Here is a 21,507-nt window from a genome sequence, read left to right as displayed (position 1 = left end):
TTGTTTGCGTCGGAGCTGGCATTGGGCTCGCGAAGTCCAGAGAAAATATAAAGGTTGGTGTCAAAGTATTCAAGGTCGGAATCATCGGTTTGGGTGTAGGTAACTGCTTGTTGCAGGGTTCTTCGGAGGTTAATTTCATTTCCTGGTTCAATTTTAGGCATTGTGCTGTCATTCCAGGTGAAGGAAGGTTGTTTTACGGCTTTAAAAGATTTATTCTTTGATTTGGAAAGTTTCCCCTTTAAATGGGCGTGGTCCGGGGCCTCTGACATCATGACGCATGTGACACCATACGTAGGAAGCGTTTGCACATGCGCAAATCGCTGTTCCTGCACCGATGGCCGTTTTCGTGATTGCGTATGCGCTGCGTCTCGCAACTGCGCAAGTGCAGTCCCTTTAGAAAGATGGCCGCCAATCAAAATTGTTCTCTGCTCCGGGATCTCGGCCTCATGGTGAGTACTGGCGGTTCTCTTACCTTTTCTTGCTGGTTGGAGTGTGTTTTCCTCACAGTATTTGCCGAATTTGTCCAGGACTGCCTGAAAGTCGCTCCTGTTTTGTCCCTTGGAGAACTTGAATTTTTAAAAGATTTCTTCTGCTCTGCCACCGGCGATGGTGAGGAGAAGCTCTGTCTTTTCAGCATCGGCCACGTCTTCTAGGTCGGCTGCGACCAGGAAGATTTCAAACATTTGCCGGAATACCCGCCAGTTTCCGCGGAGATCGTTGTGGCACTGGAGCTGCTGCGGAACCCGGATCTCGAACATAGAATTTACAGTGCAGAAGGAGGCCATTTAGCCCATCGAGTCTGCACCGGCTCTTGGAAAGAGCACCCTACCCAAGGTCAACACCTCCACCTTATCCCCATAACCCAGTAACCCCACCCAACAATAAGGGCAATTTTGGACACTAAGGGCAATTTAGCATGGCCAATCCACCTAACCTGCACATCTTTGGACTGTGGGAGGAAACCGGAGCACCCGGAGGAAACCCACGCACACACGGGGAGGATGTGCAGACTCCACACAGACAGTGACCCAAGCCGGAAACGAACCTGGGACCCTAGAGCTGTGAAGCAATTGTGCTATCCACAATGCTACCGTGCTGCCCATCTTCCCTTGGTATCGTTGCTGGTTGTCACTGTACGCTGAGGTATGGCAATATCGATTGAAACAGTTCAGTCCTGGTACCATGATTTGTTATGTTCTAGGTGTAACATAAGCGGCTTCTTTGTGGGGCACTTGACAAAGGAAAGTTCAGACGTGGAGATAACTTCAACACGTTTATTAAACTATTTACACTTCTATTACTCGGGTTCGACAGTACTGCTAATCCTACTATAGCTACCCAGACTAACTAACCAGTGGCTGCAATCCACGTGGTGGGTGTAGTATTGAATCAACCCTGTGTCTCTACTCACTGACTGTCTCCATTGGAAAGAGGCAGATCATGTGTGTGGTGTCCTTTATATATGGTTGGTGTAATGCCCTCTTGTGGTGGTGTCACCTCTGTGTGTATCGTGAATGTCCATTGGTCGTGTCCTATCTAACTGATCTATTGGTTGAGTGTGTGTGTGATGTCTTTGATGCTCCCTCTAGTGTCTAGCTAGCCTACATGCATTTACATTGATGCACATCGCCACATGGCCTGGATGAGTGTAGCTCAGACAAGTCTCAAAAAGCTTAATACCATTCAGGACAAAGCAACCAGCTTAACTACCACCTCATCTTAAACATTCGGACCCTCCACCACCGGCGCACGGTGGCAACAGTGTGCGCCATCTACACGATGCACTGCAGCAAATAGCCAGGGCTTCTTTACCAATACCTTCCAAACTCAGGACTTCACCCACCATCCTGACTTTGAAACATATCGCCGCTCCTTCACTGTCGCTGGGCCAAAATCCTGGACCTCCCTTCCTAACGGCACTGTGGATGTACCTACGCCACATGTTCTGCAGCGGTTGAAGAAGGCAGCTCAATTTGGGATGGGAAAGAAATGCTGGTCTTACCTGCACTGCCATGAGTGAGTGAGTGAATCTATTAAACGGAGAAAGATCCACACGAGGTAATGGCACTGTTGTCTTCAGGATGCGCTTTTCAAAGAATACTAAAGTTTTTTTGGAAGAACTTTTTTACAGAACTGTTCCTATTAATGGCAACCTTTTCAAACAGGCTTAATTTTACAAATAAACTTTACAACTTGTGAAAAAAAACAGCTTTCACATTGTGTAGCTCTGTTAAAAAAAAAAACCAAATTATATTGTTACATCTTTTTATCAGGAAGAGCTCCGTCCGCAGTTTGAAGCAAAATATTCCAGAAAGGAACGCGTTAACCCCATCACAGGAAAGCCCGAACCATTCCAGCCATTTCTTGATAAACTCAGTAGGCTCCTCGTGTCCGTCTCAGGAATATTCTTCATGGTAAGTCCCGGAGAGGAGATTTTATTGTTCTGGCTTCTTCACCCCAGATAATAATAAAGGGATAGTTATTGTTGCTGTGGTGGCAAAAGATACTTGAGTTATTTGCTTTTTGATTCCCCTGTAACTTCCTCGGCGCGGCGATCAGTGACGGATTGTCACTCGGTGCCCGCTCTTCTACACCAAAGTTCTTCCAGGCCGGGCAGGATCCAGGCAGCACAGCTGTCTCCGAAGCCCAGGGTTTGCAGGCCAGTGGAGTCGGAGTGGAGGAGGACACATCTCCTTTCTCACCACACTACCTGCCTTAATCTGAGCCGGGATTCTCCGGCTGTTGCGATTCACTGTTGCCGCGGGCAATGCATCCCCGTCCGTAGGTATCCCGTCAGAGTGGGGTTGTTTCAATGGAAAATTCCATTGACAAGCGGTGGAAGTCTTGAATGGTGTGTCACCTAGAAACAGGGGGCAGGGTGGGGGAGGGGGGGGGCGGGCTGGGAGCGGAGAATCCAGTCCCTTGGCAATTGGTGGAGTTCTGAATTGGTCAAAGAACAAAGAAAGGTACAGCACAGGAACAGGCCCTTCGGCCCTCCAAGCCTGCGCCGACCATGCTGCCCGTCTAAACTAAAATCGTCTACACTTCCTGGGTCCGTATCCCTCTTTTCCCATCCTATTCATGTATTTGTCAAGATGCCCCTTAAATGTCACTATCGTACCTGCTTCCACCACCTCCTCCGGCAGCGAGTTCCAGGCACCCTCTGTGTAAAAAAAATTTGCGTTGTACATCTCCTCTAAACATTGCCCCTCGCACCTTAAACCTATGCCCCCTAGTAATTTACCCCTCTACCTTGGGAAAAATCCTCTGACTATCCACTCTGTCTATGCCCCTCATAATTTTGTATACCTCTATCAGGTCTCCCCTCAACCGCTGTCGTTCCAGTGAGAACAAACCGAGTTTATTCAACCGCTCCTCAGAGCTAATGCCCGACATACCAGGCAACATCCTGGTAAATCTCTTCTGCACCCTCTCTAAAGCCTCCATATCCTTCTGGTAGTGCGGCGACCAGAATTGAACACTGTACTCCAAGTGTGGCCGAACTAAGGTTCTATACAGCTGCAACATGACTTGCCAATTTTTATACTCAGTGCCCCGGCCAATGAAGGCAAACATGCCGTATGCCTTCTTGACTACCTTCTGCACATGTGTTGCCCCTTTCAGTGACCTGTGGACCTGTACACCTAGATCTCTCTGACTTTCAATACTCTTGCGGGTTCTACCATTCACTGTATATTCCCTACCTGCCTTAGACCTTCCAAAATGCATTATCTCACATTTGTCCGGATTAAACGCCATCTGCCATCTCTCCGCCCAAGTCTCCAAACGATCGAAATCCTGCTGTATCCTCTGACAGTCCTCATCGCTATCCGCAATTCCACCAAACTTTGTGTCGTCTGCAAACTTACTAATCAGACCAGTTACATTTTCCTCCAAATCATTTATATATACTACGAACAGCAAAGGTCCCAGCACTGATCCCTGTGGAACACCACTCGTCACAGCCCTCCAATTAGAAAAGCACCCTTCCATTGCTACTCTCTGCCTTCTATGACCTAGCCAGTTCTGTATCCATCTTGCCAGCTCACCCCTGATCCCGTGTGACTTCACCTTTTGTACCAGTCTACCATCAGGGACCTTGTCAAAGGCCTTACTGAAGCCCATACAGACAACAGCCCTACCTGCATCAATCATCTTTGTGACGTCTTCGAAAAACTCTATCAAGTTAGTGAGACACGACCTCCCCTTCACAAAACCATGCTTCCTCTCACTAATACGCCCATTTGCTTCCAAATGGGAGTAGATCCTGTCTCGAAGAATTCTCTCCAGTAATTTCCCTACCACTGACGTAAGGCTCACCGGCCTGTAGTTCCCTGGATTATCCTTGCTATCCTTCTTAAACAAAGGAATAACATTGGCTATTCTCCACTCCTATGGGACATCACCTGAAGACAGTGAGGATCCAAAGATTTCTGTCAAGGCCTCAGCAATTTCCTCTCTAACCTCCTTCAGTATTCTGGGGTAGACCCCATCAGGCCCTGGGGACTTATCTACCTTAATATTTTTTAAGACACCCAACACCTCGTCTTTTTGGATCTCAATGTGACCCAGGCTATCTACACACCCTTCTCCAGACTCAACATCTACCAATTTATTCTCTTTGGTGATTACTGATGCAAAGTATTCAATTAGTACCTCGCCCATTTCCCCTGGCTCCACACATAGATTCCCTTGCCTATCCTTTAGTGGGCCAACCCTTTCCCTGGCTACCCTCTTGCTTTTTATGTACGTGTAAAAAGCCGTGGGATTTTCCTTAACCCTATTTGCCAATGACTTTTCATGACCCCTTCTAGCCCTCCTGACTCCTTGCTTAAGTTCCTTCCTACTTTCCTTATATTCCACACATGCTTCGTCTATTCCCAGCCTTTTAGCCCTGACAAATGCCTCCTTTTTCTTTTTGATGAGGCCTACAATATCTCTCGTTATCCAAGGTTCCCGAAATTTGCCGTATTTATCCTTTTTCCGCACAGGAACATGCCGGTCCTGAATTCCTTTCAACTGACATTTGAAAGCCTCCCACATGTCAGATGTTGATTTACCCTCAAACATCCGCCCCCAATCTAGGTACTTCAGTTCCCGCCTAATATTGTTATAATTAGCCTTCTTCCAATTTAACACATTCATCCTAGGACCACTCTTATCCTTCTCCACCAGCACTTTAAAACTTACTGAATTGTGGTCACTGTTTCCGAAATGCTCCCCTACTGATACTTCTACCACCTGGCCGGGCATTGGTCATTGGTCTAATTGAAATTGACAGGCCAGGAAGGAATTAAGTGTGTAAGGTAAGTGGATTTGGAGAATGGGAGGGGTCAGGCATTGGGGGTGGGGCTGGTTGGGTTTGACATTGCGGGGGAGTGGGTGGTGGGGAACAGGCATGAGGTGGCGGTGGGGGGTGAATGGGGTGCTCTGACATTGGAAGAGTGGTAGGAGTGGGTGGTGTGGGATCGGCCATTGGGGAATGGGTGTGGAATTTGGGCCTGGGGGCGTCGGGGAATTCGGACATTGGGGTGGTGGGGGCATGGGACATCCCAAAGGTGGGGAGATGTCAAGCATTGAGGCGGTTAGGGCTGTGAAACATCAGTGGATTGTGGGTGGGGACGTCAGGGGATGAGGGTCAAACATTAGAAGTGATGGGGTTTGTCTGACTTCGGGCGAGGGTGGGAGGAGTCGGAATCATGTGGGTTGGATGCTGGGGGAGTGGAGAATTTGGACATCAAGGGTTGGGGAGGTCATTCAGCAGTGGGGCTTTGGACATCAGGGTGGGTGGATGGAAGAGGTCAGACTTTGTTGGGTTGGAGTCGGACATCAAGGGCAGGTGGGGATCGGATATCAGGAAGATGTCCTCAGTAAAGACATCGGGCGGGTGGGGGTGGTTGGACAATGGGGTTGGGCGGGGTCAAATGTTGTGAGATGGGAGGTGTCAGATATCAGGGGTGGGTATGTTGGGTCTGGTGTGGGAGGTCCAATTAGGTCACCAGATTGGTGGATTGCGGTTCGACTGGGGCGAGGGGGTGGTAGTTGGGTGGAGGGAGTCAGATGGGGGGGTGGGCCCGTTATCACGCCGGGGGGGTCCGGCCGCGCCAGGGATGAGAGTCGGGCCTGCTGTGGATTGGGAGGGGGTTGGGGAGTCGCATGCACGTGAGGGGAATCCCATCAGGGGTAGGCATTGCCACGGGAGGTTGGTTTGTCGGGGAGTGGGGGTGTGAGGATGTGTCCCTGGGGATTGGGGGGGGTGGGATTTCACATGGCAGGGCGGGGCAGGAGTGATTATTCGATCTGAGTCTTTACACTACTGACCAGGAAGTTTAAAGAGGTTTTAATCTTCTAACTTACTGAGTAACTATTTGTGTAACACAGCCTGAATCATTCGAATTCTATGATTTAAATCACATTTTCGGATGGTTCCCAGTGTTGGGGAATGGCCCAGAGGAAGTTTGTACTTCTGGGCAATTGCCATGCAAACCCTTACCTGGAAATTTTCAATAGGGACCACCCCCCTGTCCTGCGTATCTTCGGGGTATCGCTCCAAATCAGGGCTGGGGAGTCAGGATGTTGCAGCATGTGTTCTTAGTTTGGGGCCCACCTTGTGAAAGAACATGTGGTTTTTCTCAATTTTTTTCAAGCCAATCAAAATTTAGAAAACCCTGAAAAGAGAGATTTAGAAGTCTATAAGAATGTAAGTTTCTCAATTTCGAAAATTGCATATTGCTCCATTGAATATGAAGCAACATTCTGATTGGCTGAATATGCTGCAATCCTGCTTCTTGCATGAGCATCGCAGTTCATTTCATAAATACTATTATTAGTGATGTCAGTTATATGAAAGATCACAATTATCTCCATGAGCTCAGAGTAATGGTACATGCTTTTCATATTGAACTCCCATACTCAGGATGGGGAGACGCCGGCATTCACCTGAGGAAGGAGCAGTGCTCCGAAAGCTAGCGATTCTAAACAAAACTGTTAAACTTTAACGTGGTGTCCCATACTCAGCTGTGAGCTCTGTTGTGAGGTTGTATCATCTGTTACCTGCTGGACGTGGGGCATCCCGGCAATGGCAGAGAACCCTACTGTCCGGGCATCATGTTGTGCTTGGTCCAGGTCAAAGTTTATGTAGTCTGCTGCCTGGGCAAACAGGGCATCCGTGGCTTCACGGATGGACTGTTTTTTGGGATATGCCGCACAAGACCTCACTCGAGCCCTGGAATGATCCCACAGCGTAGAGGCTCAGGGCATCAGTGGCGTTGACTGGCACCAGGAGCAGGAGTCCACAAGGTCATGGCACAGGTGCTGGGCCGTCGCTTTCTGGAGACAGAGTCTCCTGCGGCTCATGATGTCCGTCATCTGTTTGAAAGACCACCGATGCCTGTGCACCTTGGGCCGTCGTAGGCCTCCCCCTCTGGGTCCCTCTCCGGCATGATGGGCGGCCGGGTCCTTGGCATGCAGGGCGGGCCCCTGCACATGGGCTGCCACCTCGAGCCTCTGTCAACGCTGTGCCGCTGATTCGATGATTGGGATGCTCACCAGTCACAACTGCCTGAGACATGGCACGTGTACACATGGGGTCCACTTGGGAGTTGTAAAGCTCGCATTGCTAGAATGGCCAATGCCCCATTACCAGGGACCGTCATGGTCAGTGGGGGTTAAAGTGACCATCACCATATTGCCACGGACAGAGCTCTGTCCTGGGGGTCTTTGGTGGGACAGACAGGCAGCAGCTGGAACCTCCCCCTTTTATGCATATACATGATCCAGGGGGTGGCATGCCAGACCAGTGAGCACAGTACCCTTCCCCTCCCAGTCCAGGGGCACCGCCCCCGCCCCCCTCCAATGACCAAGCCTGTTCACCCACCGGGGGCGCCCCCACCCGAGCACGGGGGCAGCGGCCCCCGTGCCCCCGGCTGACTGCCCAGTTTCGAAGATAGCTACTCGCCTCCTCGGAACCCCACAGCAGCCATTCCGCTATCTTCACCTTTTTAAATAGGTGTCCTAAACGGTGCCCGCGTGACCGCTCGCTGGGGAGGCGGCTAGATCTCGGGAGGCCAATCCTCCCCGTCAATGGGATGGAGATGGATCTGAATTGGTGGTTATTGGTTTCTCGCCAAGTCGCGCCGGGATCCGGCCCTCGCCAATGGGAACAGGCCGGTTAGATTGGAAACCCCTGGGTGCTGACTGTGGTCTTCGATTTCGGCCTCTCCCGCTACCTAACCGGCCTGCCTGTTCTCTCCTTCGGCGCGGTGTGGTCAGCAGGCCGCAACCCTTCTGCGGGTTTGTGTTGAAGTTGAATCCATTTCTTATGAGGCAGAAGGTTTGCCGGATATCCATAAAACCCTCCTCCCGTGAGCGATCCATGTCTCACAGGAATGTGATGGCGTCAGGCTTCTCTGGGACTATGGCATTTATGCTCTTTTGTTTTGACTGATTACAACTTTTTTCCAGATTACAACTTTATTCCATATGCGTATTTGGTTTATCCCATTCTCATTGAATTAGAATATTTTGATGTCCGCTATTTTGGGATTCATTTGGACTGTGTTATATATTACACGAGGCACACTGCAGTCCCGCCTGCTGTCACATCAACTAACTGTTGCGGAGGGATTGTGTTCACGGCCTGAGTGGGTAGTTATTGCTTTGATTCTAGATCCAAGTCTGCTTCCCTATGACCTGTTCTGGCGTTCATGGGCCTGAAATGTTGCCTCTCTCCAGCTGCGCCGTAAATAAACTTCCCTCCCTTCCCCTGAAACACTTACTAAAATGTTTGATTTTCATCGAGAGGTGGGGTGGGGGGGGAGTAAACTTCCTTCTGTTTATCAAGCAACCAGATGGTCTCCCAAATGCCCATCCTTCCATGCCTCTGCCTTATGCCAGTATTTGCTGATGCTTCTCACAGGGATATGTGTCCATTCAGGATTAGGGAGGATTTGAGGCATAGATTCACTGCTTAAAAAATGACAGAACAGTTTAAAAAGATTATTGGAGATGCGTGTTAAGTAAAGTCACGGTGATTACTCAGAAAAAGGTCCTTGGGTTGACTACATTTCTTTGATTAGTGCTTCCTCATTACTGATCAAGCCTGTTGTGTTGTCAACACCAAGTGCAATGGCAGGAAAAGGATGGAAATGGTTTTGGGTTACTCAATCTTCATCTGTGGTAGTGCTGGCCCATATTTGGAGATTTGAGCTAAGGCGTGATATAGAATCATAGAATTTACAGTGCAGAAGGAGGCCATTCAGCCCATCGAGTCTTCACCGGCCCTTGGAAAGAGCATCCTATTTAAGCCCACACCTCCTCCCTATCCCCGTACCCCAGCAGCTCCACCAACCTTTTTGGACATTAAGGGCAATTTAGCATGCCCAATCCATCTAAACTGCCCATCTTAGGACTGTGGGAGGAAACCGGAGGACCCGGAGGCAACCCACGCAGACACGGGGAGAAAGTGCAAACTCCGCACAGTCACCCGAGGCCGGAAATGAGCCGGGGAGCCTTGAACTGTGAGGCAGCAGTGCTAACCACTGTGCCACAGTGCCCCCCCCCCCTCCCCCCCCCCCTCAATGACTAGGGGTGATGTGCCCGCTCCTTTCCAGCTTTTGCTCGCTGCTTGTTAGCCCCCAGAAAACATGCAATCGCTGCCACCTTGAAGGACAAGTGTGGCAGACACATGGGAACAACTCCACCATGGAAGGTCCCTTCCACACATACACACACCATCATGATCTGGAACTTTGCAACCCTTTCTTCACCATCATTGGGCCAAGATCCTGGAACTCCCTCCCTAAAGGTATTGTGGGTGTACCCAAACCACACAGACTGCAGTTGTTTTAGCAGGTGACACACCACCATCTTCTTGAAGGATTCGAGGATGGAAAACAAATACTGGGTTTGCCAATGATTCCCACATCCCGTGTTTAAAAATGGCCTTTATTACAATACTTCACCTCTGGTATGGGGGGAAGATCTTATGAGGGAAGGCTGAGGGACTTGAGGCTGTTTTTGTTAGAGAGAAGAAGGTTAAGAGGTGACTTAATTGAGGCATACAAGATGATCAGAGGATTGGATAGGGTGGACAGTGAGAGCCTTTTTCCTCAGATGGTGATGTCTAGCACGAGGGGACATAGCTTTAAATTGAGGGGAGATAGATATAGGACAGATGTCAGAGGTAGATTCTTTACTCCGAGAGTAGTAAGGGCGTGGAACTCCCTGCCTGAAACAGTAGTGGACTCGCCAACACTAAGTGCATTCAAATAGTCATTGGATAGACATATGGACGATAAGGGAATAGTGTAGATGGGCTTTAGAGTGGTTTCACAGGTCGGCAAAACATCGAGGGCCGAAGGGCCTGTACTGCGCTGTAATGTTCTATGTTCTGTCCAGTGGGAGCTGAGTAGTTCATCAATGTGTTTTGTATATTTTGTGTATACCTTAGTATACCTAACACCAATGTGGGTGTACCTATATCAAATGGACTGCAATGATTCAAGAAGGTGGATCAGTACCACCTTCCGTTGGGTGGTTAGGGATAGGCAATAATTACTGGCTCAGCCGGCTCCATGCACTTCCTGTGAAGAGTGGAGACATTGAATCACGGCCATTTCCTCCTTCTGCCACCCCAAGTTGCAGATGCTTCGAGCTGTCTTAGTCTTGAGGCTGGCATCATTGGTCATCATCGTTGCTCTTGGTTGGCTGCCTTGGTTATCGGGGGAGGAATTCTGTGTGTGTGCTTTGATATTGTTCCATCTGGTCCAGAAAGTCGAACTGTGCCTCAGTAAAAAGGCTTAGGATACCTGCGAAGGTCAATGGGAAGGGTCTACAAAGACCAACAGGCCATGCCACTGGAGGTTAGTTCAGCTCTGTTCTGATGTTACTTTTATTGTTTCAACCTGTTTGCTCTTCAAGTTATTTGCATGATGTGATTTGGATTCGTGGTAGATGAGGACTCGGGTTCAGTCAGTTTTGTCTGCCATTAAATCCACCTTAGCACCGAGGCCCAGGAGGAAACTGATGGTACTCTAGATAGGGGTCTGTTTTCCTCAAGGTCTCTGCAGTTGCAGAAGATCTTCCATATTATTTGGTCTCACAGTCTGTTGGTTATTTTTTGATCCCCCTGTATCAACGTACATTTTGTGTATATGTCGGTACGTGTGTGTATTGAATCTTGCCTTTGGTTAAGCAATGACCAGGAATAATCTCATTGTACCCATTTTACAGGGGACACAATAGGATTAATGTTGTCTGCCTTAAGGATAACTGAAAGAAGAACATTGGGCCAGGTTGCCCTAGCAGCTTCCTAGCACAGGCGGTCTTTGTTACAGAGGACCCTCACTTATGCAACATCTATGTTGGTTCCCTCTGTAAAATTGGATTCCAATAATAGGTAGAGTAGGCTTCAGGCCTGTTTATAATAGGTTTTGGTTTTAATTTGTTCTTTTGGATCCAAAAGGAACAAAAGTGCTTCCCTCCCCAATTCCGCCATGCCCGACATCTGGGAGGCAGAAGCGTATTGGTATTGTCATTGGACTGGTGATCCAGCCAGAGGTAATATTCTGGGGACACAGATTAGAATCCCACCATGGCAGGTAGTGGAAACTGAACCCAATAAGTATCTGGAATAAAAGTCTAATGATGACCATGAAACCACTGTCGTAAAAAACTCAGCTGGTTCACTAATGTCCTTTAGGGAAGGAAAATCTGCCATCCTTACCTGGTCTGGCCTACATGTGACTCCAAACATACAGCAATGTGGTTGACTCTTATATAGTCTAGCAAGCCAATCGTTACAAGACTATAGAATTCATTGAATTTAGTGCAGAATGAGGCCATGAGGCCCATCGAGTCTGCACCGGCCCTTGGAAAGAACATCCTACTCAAGCCAATACCTCCACCCTATCCCCACCCACACTTCCACCCTATCCCCGCAACCCACCTAACCTTTTTTGGACACTAAGGGTAATTCATCAAGACCAATCCACCTAACCTGCACATCTTTGGACTGTAGGAGGAAACCAGAGCACCCGGAAAAAACCCACGCAGGTGACACACCACCATCTTCTTGAAGGATTTGAGGTTGGGAAACATATACTGGGTTTGCCAATGATTCCCACATCCCATGAAGTGAATACATTTTAAAAATTGGCCTTTATTACAATACTTCGCCATTGTCCAGTGGGAGAGCGTGCAGACTCCGCACAGACAGTGACCCAAGCCAGGAATTGAACCCGGGTCCCTGGAGCTGTGAAACAACTGTGCTAACCACTGTGCTATCATGCCGCCCCTATAAAAAGTAAAGAAACCAGATGGACCACCCGCTATCAAACTAGGCACTGGGAAGGGCAACGGCAAGCCCAGCCATGTCGACCATGAAAAGTCCTCCTTACTAACATCTGGGGGTTTGTGCCAAGAAATTGGGGGAGCTTCCTCACAGACTAGTCAAGGAAGAGCCTGACACAGCCGCATGGAATCATACCTTACCGACAGCACCATCACCATTCCTGGGTATGCCCTGACTCACTGGCGGGACAGACTCTGGCAGCACAGTGGTATACAGAAAGAGTTTCCCTGGGAGTCCTCAACATCGACTCCGGACCCCATGAAATCGCATAGCTTCAGGTCCAACATGGGCAAGGAAACCTCCTGCTGATAACCACGTACCGTTCACCCTGAGCTGATGAATCAGTACTCCTCCACGTTGAACACCACTTGGAGGAAGCACTGAGGGTGGCAAGGGCGCAGATTGTACTCTGCGTGGGGGACTTCAATGCCCACCACTAAGAGTGGCTCGGTAGCGCCACTACTGACGAGCTGACCGAGTCCTAAAGCACATCGCTGCTAGACTGGGTCTGTGGCAGGTGGTGAGGGAACCAACAAGAGGGAAAAGCATTCTCGGACCTCACCCTCACCTCCCTATCTGCCGCAGATGCATCTGCCCATGACAGTCTCGGGAGGAGTGACCACCACAGTCCTTGTGGAGACAAATTCCCATCTTCACATTGAGGATACCCTCCATCGTGTTGTGTGGCACGACCATCTTGCTAAATGGGATAGATTCAGAACAGACCTAGCAGCTCAAGATTGGGCATCCACCAGGCACTGTGGGCCATCAGCAGCAACAGAATTGTACTCAGCCACAATCACTAACCTCATGGCCCGGCATATCCCACGATCCCCCATTACCAGCATTGTTCAATGAAGAGTGCAGGAGTGCATGCCAGGAGCAGCACAAGGGATCCCCGAAAAATGAGGTGCCAACCTGGTGAATCTCCCACACAAGACTACATGTGTGCCAAGCAACATAAGCAGCCGCTGACAGACAGAGCTAAGCGATCCCAGAACCAACAGATCAGATCTAAGCTCTGCAGTTCTGCCACATGCAGTCGTGAATGGTGATGGACAATTACACAACTCACAGGAGGAGGAGGCTCCATAAATATCTCCCCATCTTCAATGATGGAGGAGCTGGTTCGCATTGAAGGGACATTGCTGTTGTTCCAACCCCCTGAGCTAGTGTGCGGTTAATCCCAGCCCCATTTACCAGGCGTCGCAACACAATTGAAATTAATAAATATTTCTGATAAAAACGCCTGAAATCTTTGGCCCTTAGCTTCCCAATAACTACAGTCACCAGGTTTGTCAGTTTAAACACAATTACGTTTATTAATAACAATAACTATAATTAAATATGCAGCAATACAACAGGTTAACTGTTATCCAATTCCTAACCCCACCCATTGAAACCATCCCTTCCTCTGTATACACACACACACCAAGACAAATAAACAAAGATGGGAGAAGAGGGGGTAAAAATAATAATGAAAGCAAAGTGTTAAGAGCCTTTGATTCAGATGGTGGTTTCTTGTACTTTTAGTTTACCTTTTACTTAATCTAGGTTTTCAGTTCGAGGTTTTCTGTGTCCAGCCTGTAATGGTTTTTACTGTAAATTCATTCAGGACTCTGCAGTTTCATAAATACAGCAGTTTTTCTGTAAAGAGAAAGAGAAGAGAGAGGGGGCGAGATTCTCCGACCCCACCGCCGGGTCAGAGAATCGCCGGGGGGCGGCGTGAATCCCGCCCCCGCCCGCCGAATTCTCCGGCACCGTGGTGGCACCGTGGTCGGTCCCGCCGCCGTGAATTAAACCACCTCCCTTACCGGCGGGACCAGGCGGCGCAAGCGGGCTCCGGAGTCCTTGGGGGGGGGGGCGAGGGGCGATCTGGTCCCGGGGGATGCCACCACGGTGGCCTGGCTCGCGATCGGGGCCCACCGATCCGCGGGCGGGCCTGTGCTGTGGGGGCAGTCTTTCCCCTCCGCATAGGCCATCAGCCTCCGCGATGGCCGACGCGGAGGTGACCCCCTCTGCGCATGCGCGGGGATGACGTCAGCAGCCAGCCGGCGGAGTCCCTTCGGCCCTGGCTGGCGTGGCACCAAAGGCCTTTCCCGCCGGCCGGCGGCGAGCCAACCACTCCGGCATGGGCTAGCCCCTAAAGGTGGGGGCTTGGCCTCTAAAGGTGCGGAGTAATCCGCACCTTTGGGGCGGCCCACACCGGAGTGGTTCACGCCACTCCATCCCGCCGGGACCCCCCCGCCCCGCCGGGTAGGGGAGAATCCCGCCCCAGGTCCTTTCCTCTGAGCAGCCAAGATTCCAAGTGCCTTTCCTTGGTCCTCCTAAAAATCATTCCACGGGCAGCACGGTGGCCACATGGCGCCAAGGTCCCGGGTTCGATGCCAGCTCTGGGGCACTATCCGTGTGGAGTTTGCACATTCTCCCGGTGTTTGCGTGGGTTTCGCCCCCCACAACCCAAAGATGTGCAGGGTAGGTGGATTGGCCACACTAAATTGCCCCTTAATTGGATTAGGTACTCTAAATTTATAAAAAAATAAAATCATCCCACCAGGGCTGGATTAAATCACCGCCTGTTGGCGGGCAGAATACGGCCTTTTGGCCAATTCATTGGCCACCAGCCAACCAGTCAAACCAAGTCCCACCGATCTCTCAGGTGCCAGAAAGTCTGAGTTCTGCTGTACAAAGCTAGCACAATGTTCTCTTTTGTCATTTTTGAATTCCTCCCGTCCCCCGCTCGATTTAAGGATACAAATGAATTAAGCATTCACGGATCAAAATGATAGCAGCACAAATAAAGAAAATGGAAAAAGGAAATTAATGGGAAGGAGCCTTACACTGTCTTCAACCCCGATACTGGGCACCAATGATTTTCTAGCTCATTGAGTGTGAATGAGCATATTTTAAAAAACCATGACAATAGCTGAGAATTCAGCTGGACCCTGAGTTAATTTATTTCTGCCAGTATTGCAATCACAGCGTTAAAATGCAAGTGGCATCGACCGTTGCACTCACGATTTGCAATCATGCATTTCTTCCAAATATGCAGCCCTTCACCTCCCGTATTCAGAGCTGTGCTCAACAATTTGCAGCACGGGTTGGCACCTTGCCTTTTCAAATCCAACCCGCTCGCATTCATCAGCTGCGGGTCAGAACACCAGCGTCAATGCAAGAGCAGAGGACAAGTGAAAGCAAAATCCTGACAATGCTGAGAAGCTAAAGGGCAGTGCAGAGAATGCTCAGCGGGTCAGGTCACCATCTCTGGAGGGAGAGACAGAGTTGACGTTTCAGGTCAAAGAGCTTTCCATTGGGACTGAGATGGAGGGGCTGGTTTAGCATGCTGGGCTAAATAGCTGGCTTTTAAAGCAGACCAAGGCAGGCCAGCAGCACGGTTCAATTCCCGTACCAGCCTCCCTGAACAGGCGCCGGAATGGGGCGACTAGGGGCTTTTCACAGTAATTTCATTTGAAGCCTACTTGTGACAATAAGCGATTTTCATTTTCAGTAGGAAGTCGGTGTCAGACTGTTAATAGCGGGCATGCCGAATTGCTGACATACGCAGAAGGGCTGAGCTCTCCGCCAGTTTTAATTAGCCTGCCTGTGTGGTCTTTCTGCCAAGTCTACCTGGACCTGAATCAGTCAGAGCCAAATGATTCTGACTCTGCAGAGATACGACATAAAGCAATTATCATACTTTGTGTTGATTTTATTGCAAAAATTATCCAGCTGAAATGTATTTAAAAGGAAAATACTTGGAGTGAAACCTTTACCTGTCACTTTTAACTTCCTGTCACTTTTGGGTGGGCAAATTGAAAGTGAGAGCAGAATGATTCCTGTGCACCGGGCACACAAATCGATGAACAGTAAAGTTGCTTCACCAAGGATACTCTGCAAAAATCTAATGGAAGTTGACATCTATCTACTGTATTATTTCCCTATCGTCAATCATGGATTACGGTTCACTAAATTTAGAGTGGTTTGGCCACAATTGTTCATGATTCATCCTGAATGTCATAATGCAGTAGTGGCAGAGAGTGCATTGAAACGAGCCCAAGCAACCACATGATCTTTGCATGATATAAAAATGAAACCCTCGCTGCACAGCGTGCGATGATTTCAAGGCTGTCATTTTTATCTTTGAACTCCCAAATAGAAAAAAAAGAAAGGCTTGTATTTATACTCTCTGATAACTGGACACCTCGAAGCGCTTTACAACCACTGAAGAAGCCCTTTTGAACCGTAGTAATTGTTGTAATGGAGCAGATGAAGCAGCCATTATACACACAGAAGATTCCTACAAACATCAATGCGATAATAACCATTTCCTTTTTTGTGATGTTGATAGAGGAATACATATTGGCCAGGGCACTGGGGATAAACAAATTGATAATAGATAGCGACGATAACGAATCATAGAGTGCATTGACGGAGTAAATGCTAAGAGGATGTTTCCCCACATGGGAGAGTGTAAGACCACAAGACATAGGAGCAGAATTAAGCCACTCGGCCCATCGGGTCTGTTCTGCCATGCAATCACGGCTGATACTTTTCACATCCCCACTCTCCTGCCTTCCCCCCATAACCCCTGATGCCCTTATTAATCAAGAACCTATCTATCGGCAGCACGGTGGTGCAGTGGTTAGCACTACGGCTTCAGGGCGCCGAGGTCCCAGGTTCGATCCCAGTCCTGGGTCACTGTCCGTGTGGAGTTTGCACATTCTCCCCGTGTTTGCGTGGGTTTAGCCCCCACAACCCAAAGATGTGCAGGCTAGGTGGATTGGCCACGCTAAATTGCCCCTTAATTGGAAAAAATGAATTGGGTACTCTAAATTTATTTTTTAAAAGAATCTACCTATCTCTATCTTAAAGACACTCAGTGATTTGGCCTCCACAGCCTTCTGCGGCAAAGAGTTCCACAGATTCACCACCCTCTGGCTGAAGAAATTCCTCCTCATCTCAGTTTTAAGGGATCGTCCCTTTAGTCTGAGATTGTGTCCTCTGCTTCTAATTTTTCCTGCAAGTGGAAACATCCTCTCAACTTCCACTCTCTCCAGGCCTCGCAGTATCCTGTAAGTTTCAATAAGATCCCCTCTCATCCTTCTAAACTCCAACGAGTACAAACCCAGAGTCCTCAACCGTTCCTCATATGACAAGCTCTTCATTCCATGGATCATTCTTGTGAACCTCCTCTGGACCCTTTCCAAGGCCAGCACATCCTTCCTTAGATACGGGGCCCAAAACTGCTCACAATGCTCCAAATGGGGTCTTACCAGAGCCTTATACAGCCTCAGAAGTACATCCCTGCTCTTGTATTCCAGCCCTCTCGACATGGATGCTAACGTTGCATTTGCCTTCTTAACTGCCGACTGAACCTGCACATTAAACTTAAGAGAATCTTGAACCAGGTCTCCCAAGTCCCTTTGTGCTTCTGATTTCCTAAGCACTTCCCCATTTAGAAAATAGTCTATGCCTCCATTCCTCCTTCCAAAGTGCATAACCTCAAAGTTTTCCACTTTGTATTCCATCTGCCACTTCTTTGCCCACTCTCGTAGCCTGTCAAAGTTCTTCTGCAGCCCCCTTGCTTCCTCAATACTACCTGTCCCTCTCCATATCTTTGTATCATCTGCAAACTTAGCAACAGTGAATTCAGTTTCCTTCTTCCAGATCAATAATGTATATTGTGAAAAGTTGTGGTCCCAGCACCAAGCCGTGAGGCACACCACTAGTCACTCGCTGCCATCCTGAAGAAGACCCCTTTATCCCCACTCTCTGCCTTCTGCCAGTCAGCCAATCCTTTATCCATGCCAGGATCTTACCCGAAACACCATGGGCTCTTAACTTATTTTACAGTCTCCTATGCGGCGGCACCTTGTCAAATGCCTTCTGGAAATATAAAAAATCATGTCCATTGATGCTCCTTTGTGTAACTTCCTTGTTACCTCCTCAAAGAACTCTTAACAGATTTGTTAGACATGACCTCCCCTTGACAAAGCCGCGCTGACTCAGTCCTATCCAGAGGACCAGAGGACATAGTCTCAGAATAAAAGGGGTGCCAAATTAAGACTGAGATGAAGAGGAATTTCTTCTCTGACCCTTGTATTTGAACCTTGAAAACCTTCTGAGCTCCGAGACAAGAGTACCACACTGACACAAGTCTTAAGCAGGCATCTTCTCTATTATACTGTTACTGAGCAGATTATTATGCAAAACAATTCGAGGAGACCCAGGTACAGGACGATCGTTTATTAGCCAATGTGTTGGGAGAGCACAACCTCAGAGAAGGGTCTCCGGAGCTGACTCTACCCAACTGAGAAATCATTCAATATTTATACATTGCGGGTCACATAGGCAAAGGCATGATTTACATTTGAACGTTGTCTGGTCAGACCTTGACATGAAACAAGTTGCAGGTGTCTACTAGGCAGACTAAGTATTTTCCACCCTTTAGCCCTCTATTCCTCTTGGCTATTCTCTTCCCTTGTTGCTTACATTGATGTTTGTGTCTGCACACTTAGGTCCTAGAAAACCAAGCTACACCAAAGAAAACATGTCATTGAGGGTCTTGCAGGTGTTGTCTGGGAAAAATACGTTTGCTAAGATCACTAAAAAACCAGTTAGAATGAAAAACATGTTACTGAGGGTCTTGCAGGCATCTTTTATCACTACGTAAGCATTTAGCAGTTAGCATCATATGTGTCTTTTATCACATCGGCAAGTTGCTGATTGGTGTCTTTATTCTGACTGTGGAATTTGCTCAACTGTTATATCCTTTTTTTTGAAATTTAGAGTACCAATTGATGATTTTTCCGAATTGGGGCTTTTCACAGTAACTTCATTGCAGTGTTAATGTAAGCCTACTTGTGACAATAAAGGTTACCATTAATTAATTTAGCATGGCCAATTCACCAACCCTTTGGGCTGTGGGGGTGAGACCCACGCAGACACGGGGAGTATGTGCAAACACCACACGGACAGTGACCCGGGGCCAGGATCGAACCCGGGTCCTCGGCGCCGTGAAGCGGCAATGTTCCTCAACTGTTCCAACATATAGGACTTCCGGTGGCGTGGGCGAGCAGGGCGGCCGCAGCAACAAGAGCTCCTGCCGGTGGCAGCGATTCGCGGCGATTTCGGGGAAATCCCCGAGTCCTCACGCCCCCCCCCCCCCCCCCGACTATCGTCGGCCTTTGGGGCCGCCACGAGCAGCCAGCGGGGCCGGTTTAAAAACCGGGGAAGAACCCCGCGCGGGTGTCAGGCGGCGGGGGGCTGAGGCGCCGGGCCCGGCGCGGCAGGTTAGAGAGTAGCGGGGGCGGAGCTACGAGGAGGCCGAGGCGGCAGGCCCGAGGCCAGGGCACCATGTAGGGAGGGTGCTCCACGTCGGATGGCTCCCACCTTGGAAGAAGAAAGAAGGTTGAAGCCTGGTCCCAGGTGAATGCAGAGGAGAAAGCAAGAAGATTTAAGGAAGTTTGGTGAAATCATTTTTTTTTTTCTCTCTCCCGTCTTTTTATTTCAAAAAAGAAGAATGTCAGATTGATGAAGGGCAGGAGGGTGAAGGGGAGAGAGGAGAGAAGAAAGAAGATAAAAAACAATAAGCCGCTAAAGGATGCGAAGAGCAGCGTCGAAGAAAGGAGGAAACGCGGGTTCGCCGCCGAAGGAGAAGACGAGCAAAAGTGTTGACAGGATGGTGGAAGCCGAACTGCAAGGCGGGGCCGCACTACTTACGGTGGAGAAGATGACCGAGGTGATGGCGGTGGAGCTGGAAAAACATTTGGTGAGGCACATGGAGGCCTTGAGGAAAGAGATGGCGGTCGTGTTGAGGTCATGGGTGGAGGAGGCAATCGGCCCGATGAGGGTGGAGGTGGCAAAGGCATCGGCCGAGGTGAGAGAGCAGGGCGAGAAGCTGAAGGAGGTGGAGGAGGCCGTGACACGACACAGCGACCAGGTCACCTCGATGGGGGACGAGCTGCGGAGGGTGGTGGAGGTTAACAGAGGACTCCGAGCAAAGCTGGAAGGCTTGGAAAACCGCTCAAGGCGGCACAATTTGAGAATTGTGGGCTTGCCCGAAGGGACAGAGGGCCCAAGGCCAATGCAATACTTTGCTAAGAAGTTGGCAGAGCTGATGGGGGAGGGTGAGAACCCCACCCTGTACAAGCTAGACCGAGCTCATCGGTCATTAAGGCGAAGCCCAAAGTGAACGAGCCGCCAAGGGCAGTAATTATCTGCTTCCATAAGTTTTGCATGAAGGAGAAAGTATTAAGCTGGGCGAAGCAGGAGCGTGAGGTGCTGTGGGATGGTACTGCGGTTCGGATCTACCAGGACTTGACGGTGGAGTTGGCAAAAAGACGAGCGGCGTTTGGGCGAGTAATGGCGGCTTTGTACAAGAAGGGGGTGCGATTTGGTGTGGTGTACCCGGCGAAGTTGAGAGTAACATATAACGCCAAAGACTTTTATTTTGAGACAGCGGAGGAGGCTGAGGCGTTCGTGAGGGCAGAAGGCTTGGGACAGACGTGAAGAGCGGAACTGGAAGAGAGACTGTGGACTGTGTTTGAGCGGCTGAAAAATGTACAAATGTTACAACTTTCTTTTTACTGATTTGTATTGAAATTTACTTCTCTTTGCATTGTTACAGGGTTCAAGCTAATGGCGTTCTGTGTTGCGACAGTTAAATGTTATGTTAGTGAATTGTAGGGGTCGGATTGTTGGGTTTGTTTTGGTGTTTCTTTCTCTGGAACTGGGTGGAAGGGGGTGAGAGGTCTTGGCGGGGGGAGCCACCCGCGCTAACTAAAGTCAGTTAGTGAACGGGGGTGAGGTGAGAGGAGGACTGCGGACGTTGGAGCCTGGATAGGCTACGAGGCGAGCAAGAGGGGGTGGAGGGATGGATGTTGGGGGATGTTTTTGTAGGGGGGTTCTTGGGAGGGGGGGAAGGGGTTCGATGTTAACAATGGACAGGGGCGGGTCAGGCTTATGGGGCAGGGCCCGGTGGTATGGTGATGGTGGATAAGAAAGGTGGGGGGGAGGGGGGTGAGAGACCCCCAGTAAGGATAATCACATGGAACGTGGGAGGGCTAGGAGGTCCGGTCAAGAGATCAAGAGTGCTTGCACATCTTAAAAGTTTGAAAGCCGATGCAGCAATGCTGCAGGAGACTCACTTGAGG

General features: G+C 49.4%; 1 protein-coding gene across 1 annotated transcript in view; it reads left to right on the top strand.

Moving 5' to 3' along the window:
- The window catches only part of ano3 (anoctamin 3), a 661,351-nt gene that overhangs the window by 536,936 nt on the left and 102,908 nt on the right, over window positions 1-21,507 (top strand). The window contains exon 17 of the mRNA XM_072466663.1: window positions 2,274-2,414. Within this exon, the coding sequence (XP_072322764.1) occupies window positions 2,274-2,414 (141 nt within the window). The remainder of the gene's footprint in view (window positions 1-2,273; window positions 2,415-21,507) is intronic.

The sequence above is a fragment of the Scyliorhinus torazame genome, chromosome 10, assembly GCF_047496885.1.
Source record: "Scyliorhinus torazame isolate Kashiwa2021f chromosome 10, sScyTor2.1, whole genome shotgun sequence".
NCBI lineage: Eukaryota > Metazoa > Chordata > Chondrichthyes > Carcharhiniformes > Scyliorhinidae > Scyliorhinus > Scyliorhinus torazame.
The sequence above is the reverse complement of the archived record's forward strand: the minus strand, read 5'-3'. Positions and strand labels throughout refer to the sequence as shown.